Source organism: Eubalaena glacialis, chromosome 4 (assembly GCF_028564815.1).
Source record: "Eubalaena glacialis isolate mEubGla1 chromosome 4, mEubGla1.1.hap2.+ XY, whole genome shotgun sequence".
In the NCBI taxonomy this organism is placed as follows: Eukaryota; Metazoa; Chordata; class Mammalia; order Artiodactyla; family Balaenidae; genus Eubalaena; species Eubalaena glacialis.
Genome location: NC_083719.1, coordinates 42,839,497 through 42,861,689, shown reverse-complemented (window position 1 = coordinate 42,861,689; position 22,193 = coordinate 42,839,497). Strand labels below are relative to the sequence as shown.

Genomic DNA, 22,193 nt, shown 5'->3' with positions numbered 1-22,193 from the left:
CAGTTGGCACATGTCAACTTTGCCACAACCAGAACCAACTATCTTCCCAACTCTAGAATCTTGAGACAAGCCTCTTACTCCTTATGTTTTTATAGCTTCAACAACAACAACAAACAAAAAAAGGGGAGAGGAACTCTACAGAAAGCCAGTAGCACTTCAGCCAGCTAAGGAGTCCAACTCAGTTAAACAACTGGTATGCTCTTTTAGGGTTAGATGTTTATACTATAAAGTACTTGGTAAAATTAGACAACCTCTGGGGCTTTGCCAGGTGCTGAGAACTGAACACACACAGCAGTGCCCAAAGAACTGGAAATGGATTTGTGTATCTATTTAAATAGGCAGCATCATTGGGTACAGCCACATAATTAAATGCAGTCCTCAGAAAACAATTTAAGTATATGAGCCATAAATTACTGAGCAGAGTTTTTAAAAATGAATATTAAGAAGTATATTCTTATTGGATAGAAGTTAGGAAAAAATTTTTTTTAAAAAATGAGACCATATTGGCTGAAAGGAGTTCATAGGAAACTATTCCAAATTCATTCTACATTACAATCTTTAGGGATGCACCCAAAGTCAGAGGCAGGCTGACATGGCAAAGGCAAGATTCTCAGGTCTGATTAGAAAAGTCATAGAACTTAAAGGGTACAGGTGCTATTGAAAGAATAGACTCCTTTACTGGATCAGGACTAAACTACAAACTGTATTATTTACTTAAGCAGATTATTGTATTTACTTATAAATACAGATTATTTATTTAGTCTCAGTTGCTCTGTTAAATAATTTGAGGCCAGAGGAGCTCTCAAGTAAATTGTTTGGGTGAATTAAGCAAACTTAGTTCCTAGATAGGCTGGGTAGAAAATATAGTAGCCTGGCCCAGGGTAAGGGCAACCTGTGCTCAGAATGCTAGCAGTTGATCTCAAGACTCTATACTAATGACAGTTATAATTCAAACTGGAAGGTGAGGAGCTGCCCCCTGAAATCCTAGAAGGTCAGAAACGCTTACCTTGTTCGTAATTTGAAGAGTGGTCTAAGTAATAAATTATGTTACTAGGGCAATAGTTTTTATTCTTTTAATTTTTTATCCTTTTGGTTTTGTTTTGGGATTAATTTTTAGGTATTAATGAGTACAAGAATGCTTGCCTAAAGCCCTGTTCCATATATAATAAATAACAGATTATTTAATGAATATTAATACTTAGTGACTGTCATTTTAAACATCAGTCCTTTAGCAATGTGGTGATAATTAATATAAAACATAGTCTCCAGTTGGTATGTTAAGCTCTTTTCTTTATTCTTATCTTTTCTGTTAGCTTTATCTTCAAGCCAGGATGAAGGGAGACTGGGCAAGACTCTTACGCCCTACACTGCAATTTGGTCTTGTTGCCGCGTCCATTTACGTGGGCCTTTCTCGAATTTCTGATTACAAACACCACTGGAGTGATGTGTTGACCGGACTCATTCAAGGAGCTCTGGCTGCAATATTAGTTGTAAGTATACAGGGCAGCAGCCTACATCCTGATACTGAGAAACACTTGGATAAATAAGTAGAAAAAAATGTCCCAATGAGAAAACTATGCTAAGGCAGAGAATGTGGCTCAATAATTGCTACTGGGTAAGGAAGGACCCCAATGTTATTAAAAGTCATTTTAGGATAGACAGCAAATAATACCTACGTTACTTACTCCTTGCAAAAGTTATTTAAAAATTTACTAATTTTTTTTTAATTGTAAAAAGCTCTGGCTATAAACAGCTTTCTTTTTAGTGTGAATTGAAAAAAAAAAAAAAAAAAAGATTTACATGAGGAATGACACTTTCATTAAGGGCTAGCAGAGTGAAGCTATCTGCCCAATACATAACAGAGCAACTCTCAGAATGTCCTTAGCCACTAATTTATTCGTACCCTTAACCTGTACCCTGTAATGTATATCCTTTTGTTTATATTTATTTTTTGCACACTGCTTATTGCAACTTTGTATATGGTTTTTAAACTTATTTAAAATTGTATCATTAAATACTTTGCCCCATTCTAAATGTTACCTGTTCTATACAGGCTGTATATGTATCAGATTTCTTCAAGGAGAGAAATTCTCCTTTTAAAGAAAGAAAAGAGGAGGACTCTCATACAACTCTGCATGAAACACCAACGACGGGGAATCACTATCGGAACAGTCACCAACCTTGAAGGTGGCAGAGTGCCCAGATGAAGCTGGCCTGCTTTCTAAAGGAAAATGATTGCAACGAGAAGGCAAGAGGATGCGTCCTTCTTCCCAGTATACAAGCCTTTAAGGGGACTGCTGCTACTGTACCTCTTGGATGCCCACTTTACCTGTGTGTATATAGTTACATTTAACACAATGGTTATCTAATAGCTCTAAGTTCATTACAAAAAATTTCAAGCCTTTCACTAAAACAAATGCCCCACCTGTACATTTTTTTATTAAAAAAATGTAATGCTTATGTACAACTGCGTATGTAATATGCTTTCTTAGAATGATGCTTGATTTAAATATAATACATCAGACAGGTGGTGAACAATTTAAAATCCCACATTCCTTTAGCTGACTCTTTATAAGTAGAGGCTGGCAGCAAACACAATATCTCTCTTGATTTTGGTGATTCCTAAGAGAAAAGAAAATACGGTTTAAATTTTCAAGACCACAGAGAATGTAATTCCCCTCCCCTGGGGTTTTGAAGACAGCACAACAATCCTGATTAAATTTGGTGAGAGGGCAAGCCTGGAAAATACAAAACCTTGCTTGCCTGAAAGACACCTAGAGGAGTTCACAGCCACCTCTGAGAGATGGGAAACTTACAAACCAGACCCCTGTTCTCATGACTCTTGAATCTAAAGTACTCCGTGTGTGCGGGGGTGTCTAAAATTATTCAGAAAAACCAGAAGGACTAAGCTGTCCAAGAAGTTAGTTGACCCAAAAGCATGAATTTTTCAGCCTGCAATGGAAGGCCCTACATTTCAGTTACCATGTGAAATTCTTTCTGGACTAAGGACAAATTTTATCATATAGAAGTTTACAAAACTAGACTTAAACGTGGAGTGATTAAAGAGGTCTGCCTCTATTTAACAATGTTGAAAATATAAGCCAGTTTTCATAAACCTCTTCTTAGGATACTAAGTTGCTAGCAGAATCACTAGGTTTGACTGTGAGCAGCTAATAACTCAGAGCAACTATGTGGCTGCTATTCTTTGATGTTTTAATTCATAGTCCTTTTTCTTGGCCAGCATTCAGATGGAATGAAATTATTTGCAAGCATGTATGCCTCCCCTCATTACTACCACCTTGGTCTAGCCGTTCTTTCCTGATCTGGTCTTCCTGCTTCCACCTTGCTAATCTACAGACTTGCCTGTGATGCAACAGCAAGAACTGCCTTGTGAAACCCAAGTCAGAGCACACCACTCCTGTGTTCAAAACCTCCAATCATTTCAGAGGAAAAAGCTGAGGGCTGGGAGCTACATGACCATTTCTTTTCTTCCTCCAACCCCTACTATTCTACTCATTGTTCAGCTGTGCTCCATCCACACTGGCCTCTTGTTGTTGCTTAAGTATATCAAGTGTCTATGAAGTACCTAAATGCCACCTTCTGAGTAGGGGACCCTAGGCCATCGTATCCATCCTCCAATTCCCCACTGTCTCTTCCTTTGTTTTTATTGCTACCTGATATATTTTAATTGTTGACTTGTTTACTGTCCACCTCCCTGCACTAGAATGTGAGCCCCATTAAGGCAGGGGTTTGTATCTTTTTTGTTCACTGCTGTATTCCCTGGTGCTTAAAACAATGTCTGGCACACAATAAGTGCACAATAAATATTTTGAGATTTTATATATATTCATTTACAAACTTTTTCCAACACACACACACTGATATTTTCTTTGAACACTACGAAATGGCCCTTCATGGCAATCCAGTGAAGAGCATCAGAAAATGTTCTCCTAGGTTGTGGTCAAGAGCTCAAGTCTCAACAGGATTTGCCTAAATTATTAGAAAAAGCTTATGGGCTGGATACTGACCTTCTGAAAATTTATTTTCCAGCTCAGTGTTTCCAATGGCTTTTGCTGCTTGACACATTTGTCGAAGTAGTTCTTCCAGGCGCCTCATACAACGAATTATGCTGCCTGGACAGAAAAGGAAACAAATCACTTGTAAAGTGTAAATAATCAGGAATAGCAGAACTTTTGTGAAGATGCAAGGAAGGTGAACATGGGATGATTAACTAATATTACTTTGAGGGACTTCTCCTGCAGTAAACCAGTAGTAAACATGACTGGTGACTGCTAGGCACCAGGAAGGCTACAAAGATGAAAAGTTTAATTCCCATCCTTGACTAATGGTAGAGAGAGTCATGGATTTATTATGATGTGTTGACACTTGCTCTTAGAGAGGTAACTAAACAAAATGCCCTAGGAGCACAGGAGAGAGCAACATGGGTGAAAGGTAGCAAAGGTGACATATAACTTGGGTCTCTTATGAATGAGGTCCCTGTCAGGCAGTGACAAGGGAAGACCACTGAGACAATGTAGGAAAGCAGCTATTCAAGGACCCTGAGTATGGCCTACTACGGCCTCTGGATACTATCCTGTGAAGAGAATGCAACAGGGAATTTTTAAGCACGGGATTAACAGGATCAGATTTGTCGTTTTAAAGGTGCAATCAATCATTCTTCTGGACCTTAAATAGACTCTTTTCATCAGTGCTTTCCTCACACAGTGCGTCCTCAATGAAGCATAAAAGAGATCAGTCTCTTCCCACTGGATGTGACTCCCTGTCTGCGACAAGTATTTGCATCAAAGGTGAAGTTGTAAACACAGTTTCACTTCTGTCAGACTTGCACAATGCACAAGGAGGGGCCTTGGGATCCTTTCTCTTAAGTGCTACCTGCCTAAGTTTAAAACTCTTGGATTTCATTTTTAATGTCTGAAATACATTAGGAATATCAGTTCTCTCTGATATGCAAGCTGTTAACTCACACTTCAGGTCCTTATTTAACTCCTTGCAACACTGGAAGAATTCATTAACATGTATCAAGTTCTTGTAATACACTTGATGTGCAGTGTTGAGGGCTCCTTTTTACCTTTTAATGCCTTCCACATTATGGTACAATGTGCCCAAGGGAGAAAAACAGTAGAGAGATTTAACTCATAAAGCAGAAAGGAATTTGAGCTTAGACAAAGGCAAAAATATAAGCCATGTAGCTAAGAGAGTCATCAGGATTCAGCAGGAAGTGCCCATGTACATGTACAGCACCTTTTCTCTCTGAGAAAATGTTGCACAAGGGCCTGGGCTGGTAAGGACAACATGCCTGGTTTCTGAACCCACCTATGGGCCAGAGTAAGCAGAACACAAAGATGCTAGTTCACAGCGAGAGGTTTATGGGATGAGATTGGTCAACAAGAGGACCACCAGCACGTATGTCAACTTGAAAGATCAATGGGGATACCTCTCTTAAAAGGATGCTATCATCTCCTACTTATAGGATGTTCACCTAATCTAGACTTGGTTATAAAAGGAGTGAGCTGAGACACCTGGAGTTAGAGGAAAGAAGACTGGATGGTGACTTGGATACTAGGAAAGATTCAGCTAAGTAATTAGCTCTATGATCTAGGCCCTTATTCTACTCTTATTTCCCCTTCTCATTTGTAAGGTAAATGATGATAAATGCAATTTAAACAGAGGGCTTACTTTACCTAACTGGATTTGTCTCACTTGAGATATGAGATGCACAAATTCTGTGACAGGGGCAAAGCTCTAAAGGAATGTAAGGTCATAATACAGTCCTTGAACCAAAATATTCAAAGTTCATACTTTATTGTCCTTCCTCTTCTCCCATTAAAAGGTCCATGGAGTTCCTGGAGAAGTAGGGTCAAGACTGATATCTCACCTCCACATATACATACATCTTACAATAATCCTGGCTTTCTTATTATAGGAGAGTAAAGTAATTGATGTTTATAATAAGACTTAGGCATCAAGGAAAGGTGAAATAAGGCTGAGTATGTTTCGAGAAAAAAGGGTGATGTCCAACATTTTCTGAGTACTTTGTGGCAGGTCTATAATCTATGTTTTGTGTAAATTTTCTTGTTTGACCCTTACAGTTCCATGAGACAAGTACTGTTATCCCTATTTTACAAAAAGGGAAAAGAAGAAGCTCAGAGAAATTATAACTTGACCAAGGTCAGAGCCGGGAGTATATGATGGAGTCAGGATTTAAATCTAGACAGTAAGATTCTACAGCCTAAGCATTTAACCGTATTATATTATAGTGCCTCACAAAAATGATTTATCTATATTTTCTATAAAAATATTACTTTCATAAATTTCAGTTTTAATTAAATTCAGTTTATACATTTAAAATAATCGAGAAAAAATTGTAAATATTTAGTAAGATTTTCAGGTCATACTCTAAGCTCCTCACTTCTGTTATAAATCTTCATTGCCAGGTAATGCCAAAGAATTTGCAGTAATGGGTTTCAAGAAGTAGGAAGTAGTGGAAATTGGCAAGTAGGATCCAGTCACAAAGAGTCTGTTTTCTTAATTCGGCAATCAGAGTAATGACTAGTGATAATTTCAGTGAAATGGGGGACTAGGTTACTATGGCTCAAGAAGGAAATGGGAGGTAGGGAGTTGAAGATGGTCTATTCTCGACTACTCTTTCCAAGCCTGGCTTGTGAAAAGATTGAGGGACTGAGGATGATGATGACAACAAGATAACTTACTAAATAATGATGGCAGCAGCTAACACTTATTGACTACTTTGTGCCAGGCACTGTACTAAAGGCTCAACATGCATGATATTAACCTCACAATACGAGATAAGAGCTATTATTATTACCATTTTATAGCTAAGGAAACAGGCACAGTTAAGTAACTTGCCCAGGATCATTCATCTAGTGAGTGGGTAGGATCTAAGACCAGGATATATGCTCTTGCTCTTAAACACTGGATGTTATGTTGGTAGCTGGAGAAGATGTGGATGAGAAATATAAACACATTCATATGCTAAAATGGAAGCAGAAAGGACGTGACTCAAAGACTGAGAAGGTGCAGAAAACAGTGGAAGGCGGCCCTGGAACTGAGTGCAATTTCCTCTGAAGACGAAAATAAGGGAAAGGATATATGCCATGAATTTCTAGGTTAAGACAGGCCTAGTGGCATCTCCCTTTCCTCTGAAGCAGGAGTGATCACCTAGAAATCTGGGGCAAAGTTGAGGTAGATGCTTAAGGAGAGCAGTGAGGATCTGGAATTGCCTCTAAGAGAAGTCTCAGAGCCAGAGAGAAGTCCTGCATGGAGGACATAGTCTCTGGACGTGGACAGACCAGGGATTACATGCATGATGTTAACCTCATAATACGAGATAAGAACTATTACTCTTCCCACTTTCTAGCTAAGGAAACTAAGTAGTAGATGGCATCTACTACTTGAGGGACTGTACTAGCAAGCTGTGGGAAAGACTAAATGAGGTAGAATGTTCAAAGTGTACCTAGCTGGTGCTCAATAATCTCCTCCTCCTCCTGCTACTTCTATTATTACTAGGAAGGTTTAATGTGATTCTGAGGTTACAGACTATGGCTTTTGATGACACCAACCATACAATTATTCTCCAGCAGAACTCTGCTGTGAAAGTATAGGAATAGAGAAAGTGAATTATTAGACTGATCCAGGTTGGTGGTGCATAAGGCAGATGGAAAAACAAGAATATCAGTTGCTTCCTAATTCTCTCTCCATGATTAGAAAAAAAGGAACTGTGTTTCAGAAGGAAAGTTCTCTGTAAGCAGTGGCTGTGTCCTCTCCACAGCAGGTCTCCAAGAGAATGAGGAAGCAGCTATGTGATATCTACCTGGTGTTTACTTCCTGTTACTGAGACAACTCATTCTGACACCAATAAACTATATAAAGGTTTTGAAAATTAACAGAACAAATGCTGCTTCTTTTACTAGCAACCTTTAACAGAAAAAAATAGTGATTTCACAGAAGATGTTGTTTCCAAGCAGGAGGAGACTGTCGTTAGCCACTTCCAACATTCTACTACCATTTTACAAGAGAGAAACCCTAGAGGTGGTTAATGCCATTCAGGTTCAGGTTAACAGTTTTACATCTAGGATTAGAAAAGAAATCTGATACCCTCATCGGAAATGGCAGAGAGAACCGTATTAGCCACCCTTTACAGCAATGGCTTCCCTTTAAACTCTGAGGCTAAGAGTTCATGGAAGAAGAATCTTGGACCTTTACAAGCTAAAACCTTTATAAAAGTTGAAGATACTAGTTTGTTTTTGCTGTGACCGTGGCTGAGAAAATTATGGACAGAACCAGGGAAGGAGAAAGCTCAATTAATGGCCTAAATGAGGAAAAGAGAGAGGGAGAGAGAGAGAGAAGGAAAAAGAGAGAGAGAGAAAGCAGGTCTGAATGGCATCTGGAGGACAGTTACCTGGATGAGACAGGATAAAAATGCACAAAACAGCTTGAAGTTGCAATGGGGGAAAGGATGGGGCTGAAAGCAAAACCATGAAGCAAACACAACCAACCAGCTTTACAAATATGGATAAGAAGAGGATTAGCCTATTCCCTAGGAACAGGAGGCTGCCAGATGGACACCAGCCACTGTAGGATCAGAAGGGAGCATCTCCTAGCTCCACTGGTAAATTCATGACTTGAAAAATGGACAGCACCTCTTTATCTCTTCCCCTGGATGAGTGTTTCAGCTCCTACTCCCTCTTCCATTGGGCACCCATGTGCAGGCACAAGCAACACAACAAGGGCAGGTAAGGAGCCTATCCCCCACCCACTGCATCCCAGGAGGAACGGTGCTCCTCTACTGCTTAAAAATCTTTTGATACCATTAATGCAAATGCTAGTAGGAGCACTGGTGAGTCTGTTTCAGTCCGGATTCAAACATAAGGTTCTGGATGGTCCATGTGTGATATTTCTGTATTAGGATAATCACTTGTAGACCCTAAGTTTTATCTTTAAAGGTATTATTTCACAAACTTCAGTCATTAGCATATCACTCATTTTTGCTGTAACACTTTTTACTTAAGTAAATGAAAGTTGCTCACTTATTTTTTATAAATAGGCCATAATTATAAAAACAACTGTTACAAAAACGAAACAATGCTATCAATTCCAGCTAGATACTATTGCCAACAAAAAGTTGATCACCCAGACATATTATAGGCACCTCAAACTCAACAGTTCCCAAAAGTAAACTCAATACTTTCCTTCCAAATCTTCTCTATTAACATATTATAAACTTTAAGTTTACTCATCTATAAAGTGGAGATAACAAGAATTCCTACACCTAATGGGGTTACTGTGAGAAATGAATGAAATAATGCATGTAGGGTGCTTAACAAGTGTCAGTAACACAATAGGAGCTCAATAAATGTTGGCTATATTTGTTATTTCTGTTCTCAGGTGCTAGGAATGCTGAGCTCCAGTCCTGCTCTCACTGGAAGAGGAAATCCAGTTGCAGTAACTTCTGGGTGTCTAGAGAGAGGGTGGGGGCTGGAATGGAGAAGGTAATGAATATTGCATGACTCATGCAGCCAGATATTAAATGTGTATTTTGCAAACACTTCTATTTGAAGAGAATTAAATTAGGTAATGGTTAAAAATGTAAATATATATAGGACTTTAAAAAGGAACAGAGTGTATTTCACAGGTCATTTAGAATTGAAAAGAAATCCTTTATAAAACTTCTGCTGTGCAGGGCATCGGAGAGGCAGGTGCCCTGGCTCACAAACTCTGTTTTGACTGATTTCAAATGTGTACTGGGAATCACAGATAACCTGATATTGTTTTGGTATTTCTACAAATTGAGAAACTCATGTTAATAGCCAGGATTGGCAAAAGCTATCAGAGGCCAAACCACATGAAGTATATTGCTAAGATAAGCTAAAGAAACTAAACGAACGTCTGAGCGAGTGAGCACTGCCACACTTTGTAAGCACTCCCACTCAATTTCTGGAAAATGAGTTCTGACAGTTTCAGATGACATGAGAACAATTAAGAAAATGAGGCCAGGCGGTACAGGGTTGCACATAAAATGGCTGTGGCTGCTGGCCTCAGTCTTGTCAACAAATCACCCTGTGTGTACAAACACTGTCCATAGCTGCCTGCAGCGTAAAGGGGATGAATGAGGCCTACGGTGAAGAAGTGAATTACCCAGCATACTTCCTACCTACTGCAGTTCTCTGTAATACAAGGGTTCTCCTTACTCCCAGGTTTGGAAATCATTCTGCCTCATCAATTAGGACCACCTAGATTAAGTGTTAGATAAGAGATACAAAGCCATGACCCATCCCCCCAGGCTATCTGAAGCTGACCAGAAACAGAAACATACACAGTAACAACCTAACTGTGTGTTACACATCTTTTTTTCTGGTCTTGCCAGAGTGGAAAGCAGAACTGAATTCCTACTAGTCATTGCCTTTTGAAGAAAAATTGTGGTAAAATACACATAAAATTTACCACTTTAAACCATGTACCCCAGTGTCACTGCCTGTTTTTATCCTCAGATTTACATCACCACTCTGGAAAAAACTCACAGTGAGATACAATTCATGTGGCATAAAATTCACCCTTTTAATTAAGTGTACAAATTCAGTGGTTTTGGGTATATTTGGAATTGTACAACCATAATCACTATCTAATTTTAGAATCTTCTTATCACTCAAAAAGAAACCCATATCCATTAAGCAGTCACACCCCTCCCCTCTTCCACCTTCCCCCAGCCCATGGCAACCACAAATCTACTTAATGTCTCTAGGGATTTGCCTATTCTGGACATTTCACATAAATGAAATTGTACAATAGGTGGCTTTTGTGTCTGCCTTCTTTCACTTAGACCCTTAATCTGGTCAAAGTTCATCCATATTTTAGCATGAATCAGTACTTCACTTTTTTTTATAGTAGAATACTGTCCCATTATATGGATAAAACACAATTTATTCACCCACTGATGGACATTTGAGCACACATGCTTTAAGGGTAATTTTATAAACATCAGGCTCATGAGGTTCTTAACATAATTCTAATTGAGGATGGAAATCAACACATTTCTTTATCTGGAGAGGTATTTATTTCTACCTCCAGCTTTCTGGCATTCACAAAAGTGGTTCCCCACAGTTCACGCCCTGAATCTGATTTAATAACTCCTATCTAAGTGGTTATTGAGGCCTGAGGTTAGGATCATAATTATATTTTCCTGCAATCATTTACCACTAGATCCCAGCTTAGGCTGAAAACATTCCTGGAGGGCAGAGACTGTTGCTTGCACTGCACCCAGCACAATTCCTGATCCCACTAGGGTCTCAGTTAATTATTCATTAAATGAGTAAGTATCAGGTACTAATTCCTAAGTCATTTAGTACTAAAACTGTGCCAAAATTTAAACACAGAATAGATACATACTAATAGAATGTTACTCTATTATTATTAGCAAAAGTATTTTAAAAAAACAAATCCATTGGAAAATCCCTTCTAACACTGATGTACCCTCTCCTAAGAAAGGGTAAAACTATGCTAGTGGAAAGGCATTTGAGAAGACCATGTGGTGGGGGCAGAGAGTAGGAATGTGCCAAACAGCATTTGCTTTAAAAACCTAGGACAGGGACTTCCCTGGTGGCGCAGTGGTTAAGAATCCACCTGCCAATGCAGGGGACACGGGTTCGAGCCCTGGTGCGGGACGATCCCACATGCCACGGAGCAACTAAGCCTGTGTGCCACAACTACTGAGCCTGCGCTCTAGAGCCCACGAGCCACAACTACTGAGCCTGTGTGCCACAACTACTGAAGCCCGCATGCTCTAGGAACCACATGCTGCAACTACTGAGCCTGCACGCCACAACTACTGAAGCCTGTGCGCTCTAGGACCCGTGAATTGCAACTACTGAGCCCGCGTGCCACAACTACTGAAGCCCACGCGCCTAGAGCCCATGCTCCACAACAAGCCACCTCAATGAGAAGCCCAGGCACTGCAACAAAGAGTAGCTCCCGCTCGCCGCAACTAGAGAGAAAAGCCTATGCAAAGCAACAAAGACCCAACGCAGCCAAAAACAAATCAAAACAAAAAAACCTATGACAGGCAGAAGTACAGTAAACACTTTCAAGTGATAATTCATCATAGGAGCTTTCCTGATGACATGTGCTTAGTGGAAAGCAAATCCTTCATGCACAGTGAAGACTACAATATTGTTTTTGTATAGACAGAAATAAATAGTAATGGCCCTGTCTAGGTTACAATGGATCTACTACAATGGATCAGTAGACTGAAACCCTAGGCTGTAGCCCATACAGATATATTTTTAATTGTTATCCAAATTTAATTGATGGAAATAAGAAACGATTATATTCTATCATTTCTTCCAGGGTGATAACAGAGGCAATAATTATTTATGTGAAGTGTTCAAAATTCCTCAACTGAATCACAGTATAAACTCTTCTCTTACATCAGACACCCCCCAAACATATGGTGTTAATCATTACAATGTTAACTAGCTCCAGCTAATGTTTGAAAAATACTTAAAACTACTCCTGAGGCTCATGACATGACATGATCAGACACTTGACCAGAGCACATTAAAAAGTTCCAATGCAGTCATTTTCTGCCTGTAAAAATAAAGACACACTATACTATGGGCTAAAGCTTTGATTATAGTATTTTTCCAATTATATAAAGCATGTACAGTAACAAGATGAGGAGAGAATGGCAATTCTGAAATGGACGAACTAAACAACATAGTAAAAAGAAAAAAAGGAAAAAAAAAAAGGTTGTGGCGGGGAGACGTGGTATGCTAGAAAAAAAATATCCTAAGTAAATCAAGGTTCTCCGTTATTTTTTTGCTGTTTAATTACATAATTTGCTTTTATGAGCTATCCCAGTTTTAGAAAGAAAAGGTATAGCTGATATAATGGTACCATGAAAACTGTGTTGATGTTAGACTCAATTTCAAGTCATAAACTGAATCCCTCAATTTTTAATCTTAGATTTCTCAGCAAACTGTGACACTGAAATAGCCTCAAGGAATTGAAATAGATTTCAGGAATTAGATTTCAGGAACTGAAATAGATTTCAGGAATTGCTAGTATGTTGCGGAAAACATCAACTCATAGGTGGCAGAAATACAAACTGTCAGGACTTCCCTGGTGGCGCAGTGGTTAAGAATCTGCCTGCCAATTCAGGGGACACGGGTTCGAGCCCTGGTCCGGGAAGATCCCACATGCAGCAGAGCAATTAAGCCCGTGTGCCACAACTACTGGGCCTGCACTCTAGAGCACGCGAGCCACAACTACTGAAGCCTGCGCGCCTAGAGCCCATTCTCCGCAACAAGAGAAGCCACCGCAATGAGAAGCCTGCACACCGCAACGAAGAGTAGCCCCCACTCGCTGCAACTGGAGAAAGCCCGTGTGCAGCAACGAAGACCCAACCCAGCCAAAAATAAATAAATAAATTAATTAATTAAAAAAATACAGACTGTCCTCAATTTAGCAGTTTAGGATTTATCTGCCATACTGTGGTAACTTTTTCATTTTAAGTACAAAGAATAGAAAAATAATCCACAAAGATAATTTTATAAGGCTTCCTATATTTCTAGGCCTATTGTCCCTTCATTTTTCTTAAACAAACAAAACAAAACAAAACAAACAGTACACCACTATTGTTTTATGCCATTGTGTTTGCCTTCTCAGAGAAGCAGATATACAAATATGAGCTATTACATTAACAAGTCGTAGAATTTAGGCACAGAACAGTGATTACTTTCATCCTTATGTTCCAAAAAGAAGTTAGACTGAAGAGTGGTGATGCTGTACTTGATTGCCTTTGTGTCTCTGAAACACACAAGCTGTCATACATCTATCTGGGTTTCTGCGTGTTAAGCAATGTTCACAGGTGAGATGAGGATGTCATGCTTCCCTCTTCTCACAGCCTCAACAGTAGCTACCAACCATCAATTATTATAGACCTTCTTACCATTCCTACAAGCATGAATTTTCAGTGGATAGAGACGGTATAATTTTAGGTAGTATTTAAGAAGTCTCTAGGTGGTCCAAAACTCAAAGATAAGGTATTATGGTTCTTAGATGAAGTTATCAACTATCATGCACTTGTAGTCACAGAGGCCAGAATTCAAATCATAGTGCCATCATGTAGTACATACACCTCCATGACCTTGACCAAATTATTTACCTTTTAAAAATCAGTTTCCTTGCACAAAGTGCAAATAATATCTACTCTGATGTGCTACTTTGGTGATTAGATCTAAATTATATAAAATGCTTATTAGCACAACTCCTGGCACACAGTAGTTACCTAATAAATAATGACCACCCTGGTAACAGAATACAGTATTCAGAAAAAGATTCTGGGACCATAACACTAATGACCATTTAATGGAGGCTTAGAAATAAACTTTAGGGAAAGGACCAGAACAGCACACCATAATTAAAAAATAATATACTATAAACTATAATATTTAAAACCTTAAAACCCATTAAAATTCAATGTAGTGAAGTAAAGGCTCATAGTTGATTCTGTTGCAGAGATTCATAAACTCAGTAATCTATTAGTCTTTAATAATATCGGGTAAAAAGCATAGTATACAGGGTGTGTTAAAAATATAATTTTTCTCAAAATAAAATTTTAAATGTTCTTATAATAAATCTCTATGAAGTCCAAGCTCATTTATTTTCATTTTTAAGAAAGTTCGGTGTAAACACAATCCACCATTATAAATATCTACAATCTGCGTAAGCCAATCTTTTTGCAATGAATACAGCATTTCTAAATATGGTTTTCTTTAAATATTGTGCTTATTATTTGCTTCTTGTAATTCACTTATAATTACTCCTTCATTTAAAATTTTTCTTCAGTTGAGTAACAGTTTTGATTGCTTTTAGAAATGCAATGATGGACAGCATTTTTAGCTCTGCTATTTTTTGGTGGAATTGCATAGCAAGCCATTACTAAGAGGTTATTACTAAGAGAATAAAACCAAAAGTAAAAATACCCACATAAATAGGCCTTATCTGTGATTGCAGAGACTCTGGCACAGGATTATAAACTGTTATAATGAGCAGACTGAGCTTATTAAATAATACAAAGGATTCGTGGAGAATATTTTTGATTTACATAGGCAGATTTCCTTTTATTATCAAAAATTAAAAATAATATATTATTCTTGTTTAGTAAATCAATGCCATCCTAAGTATATTTCTTATATCAGAAAGAAATGTATGTGTACAAAATTTAACCATACCTTCAAAGACATCTGTCATTTTGCAGATATGGGCAAATGTAGCTCCAGTTGCCCAGGTATATACTACATCCATTAAGTGAGGTTTAAATGAGCTTAGGTAAGTCTCCTCATCAATTTCCAATTTGGCTTCTGCTGAAACTTTTGCAATTCTTTTAGCACATTCCTTTGAAGATAAAAGATATACTTAAAATTTCTTACTTAAGATCTCCCATATCACTTTTTCTTTAGATTTCCAAAGTCAGTATTCTACAAGGTTCCTTTTTCTTCCTAGGTAATAAGCCTGCAATTTGGATATTCTAAGTAGCCACAGTGCCTGTTCCACTGCTGAGTAAAAAATGTAAATCTTAATATTTCCTTTTCCTTACAATAGGAAGTTAGATTTCATTCTTTTCTCCTTGGTAATCGAGAAGGTAAAAAACTCCTAGGCCTATTAAGACTTCCCTGATTCTGGAAGTTTAAATTTCTTAGTAATATTAAGGAATGTTAAATGTTCCATTAAAGGGGCCTTCTTTTATGATTCACTTTTCATTCCTCTCTTGCAGTGTCTTATAGTTCATCTTTCCCTGTCTAATGTTGAAAAGACAGATAAAACCATTCTTCCTAAGAAAAATAATAAAAGAGACCAATTCATTACTATAAACTACTGTGGCTTTGAGGATCCAGAAATAAATCATTTCTTAGGCTAAAACAGATTTTAAAACCTGATTTTAAAATTTGTTGTAAACTGAGATGGAAAAATGTATAAAAAATTAAGCTAACTAAATCTATCAAGATGCTATTCTTAACACCAAGGAAAACGATGCAGACACTGAATTGTTGGTATAGCCTATCTACACTATGCAATGTTAAATCTGTACTCACAGCAACTCTATATAACTTAACATTCTGGTGAGGGAGAATGTTTAATTTTTAAAATAAAAATTACAAATGATGTTATCAAAACAGCAGTAAATGACAAGACTAACATCAAATGATATATTTAATCCTGAAGGAAGCTGTCTCTGTGGAATAATAAATATTATGATTAGACTGTCACAAATGTTTATTTCACAACATACTATTCATAAAATATGTAGTTCAAAAAAATCTTACCTGCATTTGACGAAGTGGTCCTGCTAATTGCTCTGTTAATTTGGGCATCTCACTAGACTATAAAAGAAAAGGAAGATTGTATGTAAAACCCAAGTTTAAAATGCAGTGTATACTATCTGCTTTTATAAACAAAACAAAGCTTTCATGATATTTATTAATTTCAAATTATAAGACCTCAGTCATTAGCATTTAGTTTCTAATAAACTTAGTTTGTGTAAGCAAAATTACCACTCCTCTCATCCTGAATTATACTATTCTCTTATATTTCAGAGGAAAATATTACACTGCTAAATTTGCAAAGTGTGCTAAACTAGCTATTTTCTGTGACCATAAATGGAACTGAAGAAGAGAAAATATTGTAAACATGCATAGTAGTTTAGTTACACCAACATTTATAAACTGTTGTATCATACTTTGATTTTTGAAACAGTTTGGCTTCTAGGCAACTCTCACTCTGTGGAAACTAAAAATCTTGGAGAAAGAACATTAGAAATAATGTCCTCAATTTTAGTTTTACCCAGATATTTCTAGCTCTCTAACCACTTTTAAAATATTTAAAAGTTTAGATGAGTTTCAGTATTCTTATTGTCTTCCCACTAGTGGAAAGTCTATCAATTTCTCAATTAGAATAATAAGAGTTTCAGGTCTATTACTAACTAGTCAAATAAACTTGGACAAGCTGCTTGAATTCTGTGTGTTAGTTTCTTATGCTGTCAAAGAGAGTAAGTCAGGTCCTCAAAACCTATAGACTTGTGATTAGAATAAAGTTATTATTAAGGAACAAATTTTGACAAAGATAGACTTACTATACAAAAATAAAATTATTACAAGAAAGGTATGTATGTAGATATGTATGTATATATGTGTGAGACAGAATTTAAAGTAATTATAGGTAAATTTTAAAAAAGCAACTATAGGTTAGTTGTAATAGATCTACCTTTACTTTGAGCATCAGTATTTATATAGGACTTGGTTTTGATTTGTATCATGAATGAACTCCACATCTCAGTTTAGTGAAAAGTACACAAGACTGTAAATGTCTTTGACACTGTGTCCATTCACGATCAACAGTTACTGATCTCTTCCTCTCTCCTGGTCACTGTAAGTAGAAGGCACTGGTCCTGATGTAAGTAAGCTACGTGTCATTTTACCAATATTCTCCTACCAGGTGAGTGCAGTTTGCTCCCTATCTCTCCTTTAGGTCTCAATACAAATGGCACTCTATCAGTGAGGGCTTTTCTAATCACCTTACTTAAAACAGTAACCCCAGCCCTCGCAACAATTTCTATCTGCCTCCTCTGCTTCACTTTTCTCCAAAACCCTCATCACCTTTTGTCATAATGTGTGTATTTTATTTCTTTATTGTTTATCTTCATCAACTAGCATACATGAAAGTATCATGAAAGCAAAAATTTCTGTCTTTCTAGTGTCTAGGTATCTGCATTGCACATAGTGGGTGCTTAATAAATATTTGTAAGATACTTGATATTTATATTATAAACACTGTGTAATCTTTAAATTACTTCTAATGATATAAAAAATAAGGGGGCACAGTATTAGAAACAAGACGTTTTAAAACAGAAGTTATCAGCATTTATGACAAGTATCTTACTATATTTACCTTCCTTTCCGGCTAGAAAACATACTTTTAAAGTATCAACAGAATTCCACGGTACTTTCAGTACAATTATCCATTTTGATGTTGAAAGGCACCACCACAAGAACTGATGACACTACATATAACATAGCGGGGCTTCACTGAACAAATCTCAACTACATTTAGTGACATCTTGCCCCAAGATTTAAGAGTTGTGTTTTGGCTAGGCCCAACTCCGGTAAAGAGGTAACATATATGGCCTCTCAGAAGACAGGATTTTTTTACTGCCACATTAAAAAAAAGCACAGTGTAAGAAATTAGCCACAAGACAAAGTTTGACACAGGCAGAAGATCACCAATCCCCAAATAATCTCTTAACCTTGTATCTGTTCAAAGAAAACTGGACAAACATTCTAAACAATTATCTTGGAAATTAATGTAATAAAATTTTGAACCTAAGGAAAACAACAGCCAAACATAATATTTTGTAAAGAAACGCATTCCTCACATGCAAATTAAATTACTTCATGGGTGCACAGCAGGCATTCTTACGAGAGCATAAATCATTTTTGGATCACTGTCCTATTTGTTATCATTGCCACTGCAGTTGTAATTCTGATCTGTAATCAGAGAGCTGAGAGAAAATACCTACCTCCTCCAAGAAGTTATGTATTTGATCTGATTAATAAATAAGGAAATAGTTAATGGATAAACAGATCGACAGCAGAACTGCAAAACAAATTTGTCTTACACAATTTACTTTTTTAAAAGTTAAACTAAGTGTATATGGTAAAAGGTTCTCTAAAAGTTTATATAATAGCAACATTATTTTTAGAAGGTAAATGTGCTTGTCTTACTTTTATTTTGTCAATTTTATACACAATGAATAAAGTTTTGAATTTGAAATGTGAAACATGCATTTTACTTTTTAAAATAAATCATACTGGCTTTTGCAATAAAGTAAACGATGATTAGTGTCCTTCTGGTCCATCCGGCATTTCATTTTTTGATTTCTTAAGAGCTGGTGAAAGTCAACTAACTACTCACATGAAAAAATTACTGCCAAGCCAGTGATGAGAATCGTATGGCCATTATCTCAAATCTTGCCAATGAAAACTAAGACTTCAGCCTCTAGTACAATCAGCTGCCTCACAGTTATTCTCCAAAATTGAGAGGAGGAATATTAATTCAACCTCACTCCCTTTTCATTTTTACTAGTTTTGCCTAATTTTACCTTTTCTTTTTCCTTCTAGACTGTCTGACTAAGCTAGACCTTCAAATAATGCACTGGGTTATAGAACAAATTTTTAACTTGGAATCTGATTAATGATGATTGTCTATAAATAAAATTCTAGTTTACTTTCTTTTCTGATAATATACATTTAATTACTTCTCTCTTACTAAATTTGGGTTATAGTTACATTGATTTCTAATAACATTACCTATAATATGTAAATATGCAGGCATATTTTAAAAATTAAAATACCCATAATATTAAATTATAAGACATGTAAATTAACAAATAAGATGTGCTAAATCTATAAACTCACATTCTCTTGAAACACAAAGCAGCTTAGTAGTGCCGTTGCCTGTTCTGCAGATAGGTCATTGAAAAGGCCATTAAACATCATCTCAGTTAGAAGGAGCTCATCAGCACTATACCACCATGAACAAACAAACAAAAAATAGAGAGTAAACTCCAAATGTCAGAATATAAAAACACACACATGTACTCACACATCCTTAAGATATAGTTTTAAATAAAATATGTTATTTGAACATGAGGACTAGTCAGTGAGGAGTGACAAAGATTTTTAACTAAGGAAATGGCAGGTCTTTATATTTACCAATATATGAATAATAAACGTGAAATGGGTGTTTCCTATAAAGAGCCCATTCTAGCAAATACCAAAATGCAGATATTCATTGAAATAAAGAATCATTTCTTAACTCTCAGAATACCAGAAAAATTAGTCATTAGCATTTATTACCTAGGTCCAAGGACCTTTTAAATGGTTTTCAACTCAATTCAATTATTTTACAAATAATTTAAAAAATAGACAATGAAAAACAACTTTATAGAAATCTTAATTAGAATGTACCCATAGCAGATACACATTTTATTCACAGTTTCCTAGTGTTGAGAATGTTATAAATTGCTGCTCATCAAGACTGTTATCTATGAATCTGGAGTATATCCATCTAGTAAATACAATTTCAGATTTCAAACATATCTATAATAGGTACTAGCTTATCATTACTTCTGTTTCTTCTTGCACTTGCATTGTCAAAACATATTACTGACTCCAGATTTTAAATACATCTCTTTTAGGTTCTAGCTTACCCTTACTTTTGGTTCTTCTTTTGCATCATCTAAATACAGTATTTTAAAAGACTATGACAAGTCATAATTTCACTGAAGAGAGGCCATCTTCTTTGCTCCATAATTGTACATTTTCACATTCAGATTTAAAAAAATTTTTTATTTTATATTGGAGTATCATTGATTTACAACGTTGTGTTAGTTTCAAGTGTGCAGCAAAGTAATTTAGTTATACATATATCAATACATATATCTTATTCTTTTTCAGATTCTTTTCACATATAGGTTATTACAGAGTATCGAGTAGAGTTCCCTGTGTTATACAGTAGGTCCTTGTTGATTATCTATTTTATATATAGTAGTGTCTGTATGTTAATCCCAACCTCCTAATTTATCTGCCCTTACCCCCCAGCCCACCTTTCCCCTTTGGTAACCATATGTTTGTTTTCAAAGTCTGTGAGTCTGTTTCAGTTTTGTAAATAAGTTCATTTGTATCGTTTTTTAGATTCCACGTGGTGTAAGAGATATCATATGGTATTTGTCCTCCTCTGTCTTAGTTCACTTAGTATGATAATCTCTGGGTCCATCCATGTTGCTGCAAATGGCATTATTTCATTCTTTTTTTATGGCTGAGTAATATTCCATTGTATATATGTACCTTATCTTCTTCATCCATTCATTTGTAGATGGACATTTAGGCTGATTCCATGTCTTGGCTATTTTAAATAGTGCTGCAATGAACACTGGGATGCCTGTATCTTTTCGGAGTATGATATATGCCCAGGAGTGAGACTGCTGAATCATATGGTAGCTCTATTTTTAGTTGTTTTTTTTTGAGATTTATTTTATTATTTATTTTTGGCTGCATCGGGTCTTCGTTGCGGCGTGTGGGCTTCTCTCTAGTTGTGGCATGCGGGTTTTCTCCCTCTAGTTGTGTCGTGCATGCTCCAGGGCACGTGGGCTCTGTAGTTGGGGCACGCGGGTTCCAGACCACATGGGCTCTGTAGTTTGCAGCACGCAGGCTCTCTAGTTGAGGTGCGCAAGCTCAGTAGTTGTGGCCCTTGGGCTTAGTTGCCCCGCGGCATGTGGGATCTTAGTTCTCTGACCAGGATTGAACCCACGTCCCCTGCATTGTAAGGTGGATTCTTTACCACTGGACCACCAGGGAAGTTCCTCTATCTTTAGTTTAAGGAACCTCCATACTGTTCTCCATAGTGGCTGTACCAATTTACATTCCCAGCAACAGTATAGGAGGGTTCCCTTTTTTCTACACCCTCTCCAGAATTTGTTTGTAGACTTTTTGAGGATGGCCATTCTGGCCAGTGAGAGGTGATACCTCATTGTAGTTTTGATTTGCATTCCTCTAATAATTAGTGATGTTGAGCATCTACTGACGTGCTTTTTGGCCATCTGTATGTATTCTTTGGAGAAAAGTCTATTTAGATCTTCTGCCCATTTGACTGGGTTGTTTGTTTTTTTTGTTATTGAGCTGTTTGTGTATTTTGGAGATTAATCCCTTGTTGGTGGAACTGTTTGCAAATATCTTCTCCCATTCTGTGGGTTGTCTTTTCATTTTGCTTATGGTTTCCTTTGCTGTTCAAAAGCTTTTTAAAGTTTAATTAGGTCTCATTTGTTTATTTTTATGTTTATATTATAAAAATAATAGATTTATATTATAAAGATTAGAATTATTTTCATCTCTTTGTCATCTGTTTTTTTATCAATTTCCTTGTATTTACAACTAATCTTCAGTATTTGACCAACTAAGAATTGTATCAAGGAAAATTTAGCCACAAATACAAAAGATGAAAGATAAAGTCACAAGTCCGTTTTAGCAAAATGGGATGGCCCAAGTTCTTATCACAAAACATTACATAACTAAGTCCTTTATGTTGAACAGAAAGGAGAGTAA

The 22,193-nt window shown here is 36.8% G+C and overlaps 2 protein-coding genes across 3 annotated transcripts in view; one reads left to right on the top strand and one right to left on the bottom strand.

The window, feature by feature from the left end:
• The window catches only part of PLPP1 (phospholipid phosphatase 1), a 121,500-nt gene extending 117,660 nt beyond the window's left edge, over positions 1-3,840 (top strand). For both annotated transcript variants that reach the window (XM_061189263.1, XM_061189262.1), the window contains exons 5-6: positions 1,314-1,490; positions 2,054-3,840. In XM_061189263.1, the coding sequence (XP_061045246.1) occupies positions 1,314-1,490; positions 2,054-2,185 (309 nt within the window). In that variant the 3' untranslated portion in view covers positions 2,186-3,840. The remainder of the gene's footprint in view (positions 1-1,313; positions 1,491-2,053) is intronic.
• MTREX (Mtr4 exosome RNA helicase) overlaps positions 2,570-22,193 on the bottom strand; it is a 130,230-nt gene continuing 110,606 nt past the window's right edge. The window contains exons 23-27 of the mRNA XM_061188945.1: positions 19,509-19,614; positions 16,362-16,418; positions 15,270-15,432; positions 4,029-4,133; positions 2,570-2,622 (exon numbers count right to left, since the gene is read on the bottom strand). Of these exons, the coding sequence (XP_061044928.1) occupies positions 2,570-2,622; positions 4,029-4,133; positions 15,270-15,432; positions 16,362-16,418; positions 19,509-19,614 (484 nt within the window). The remainder of the gene's footprint in view (positions 2,623-4,028; positions 4,134-15,269; positions 15,433-16,361; positions 16,419-19,508; positions 19,615-22,193) is intronic.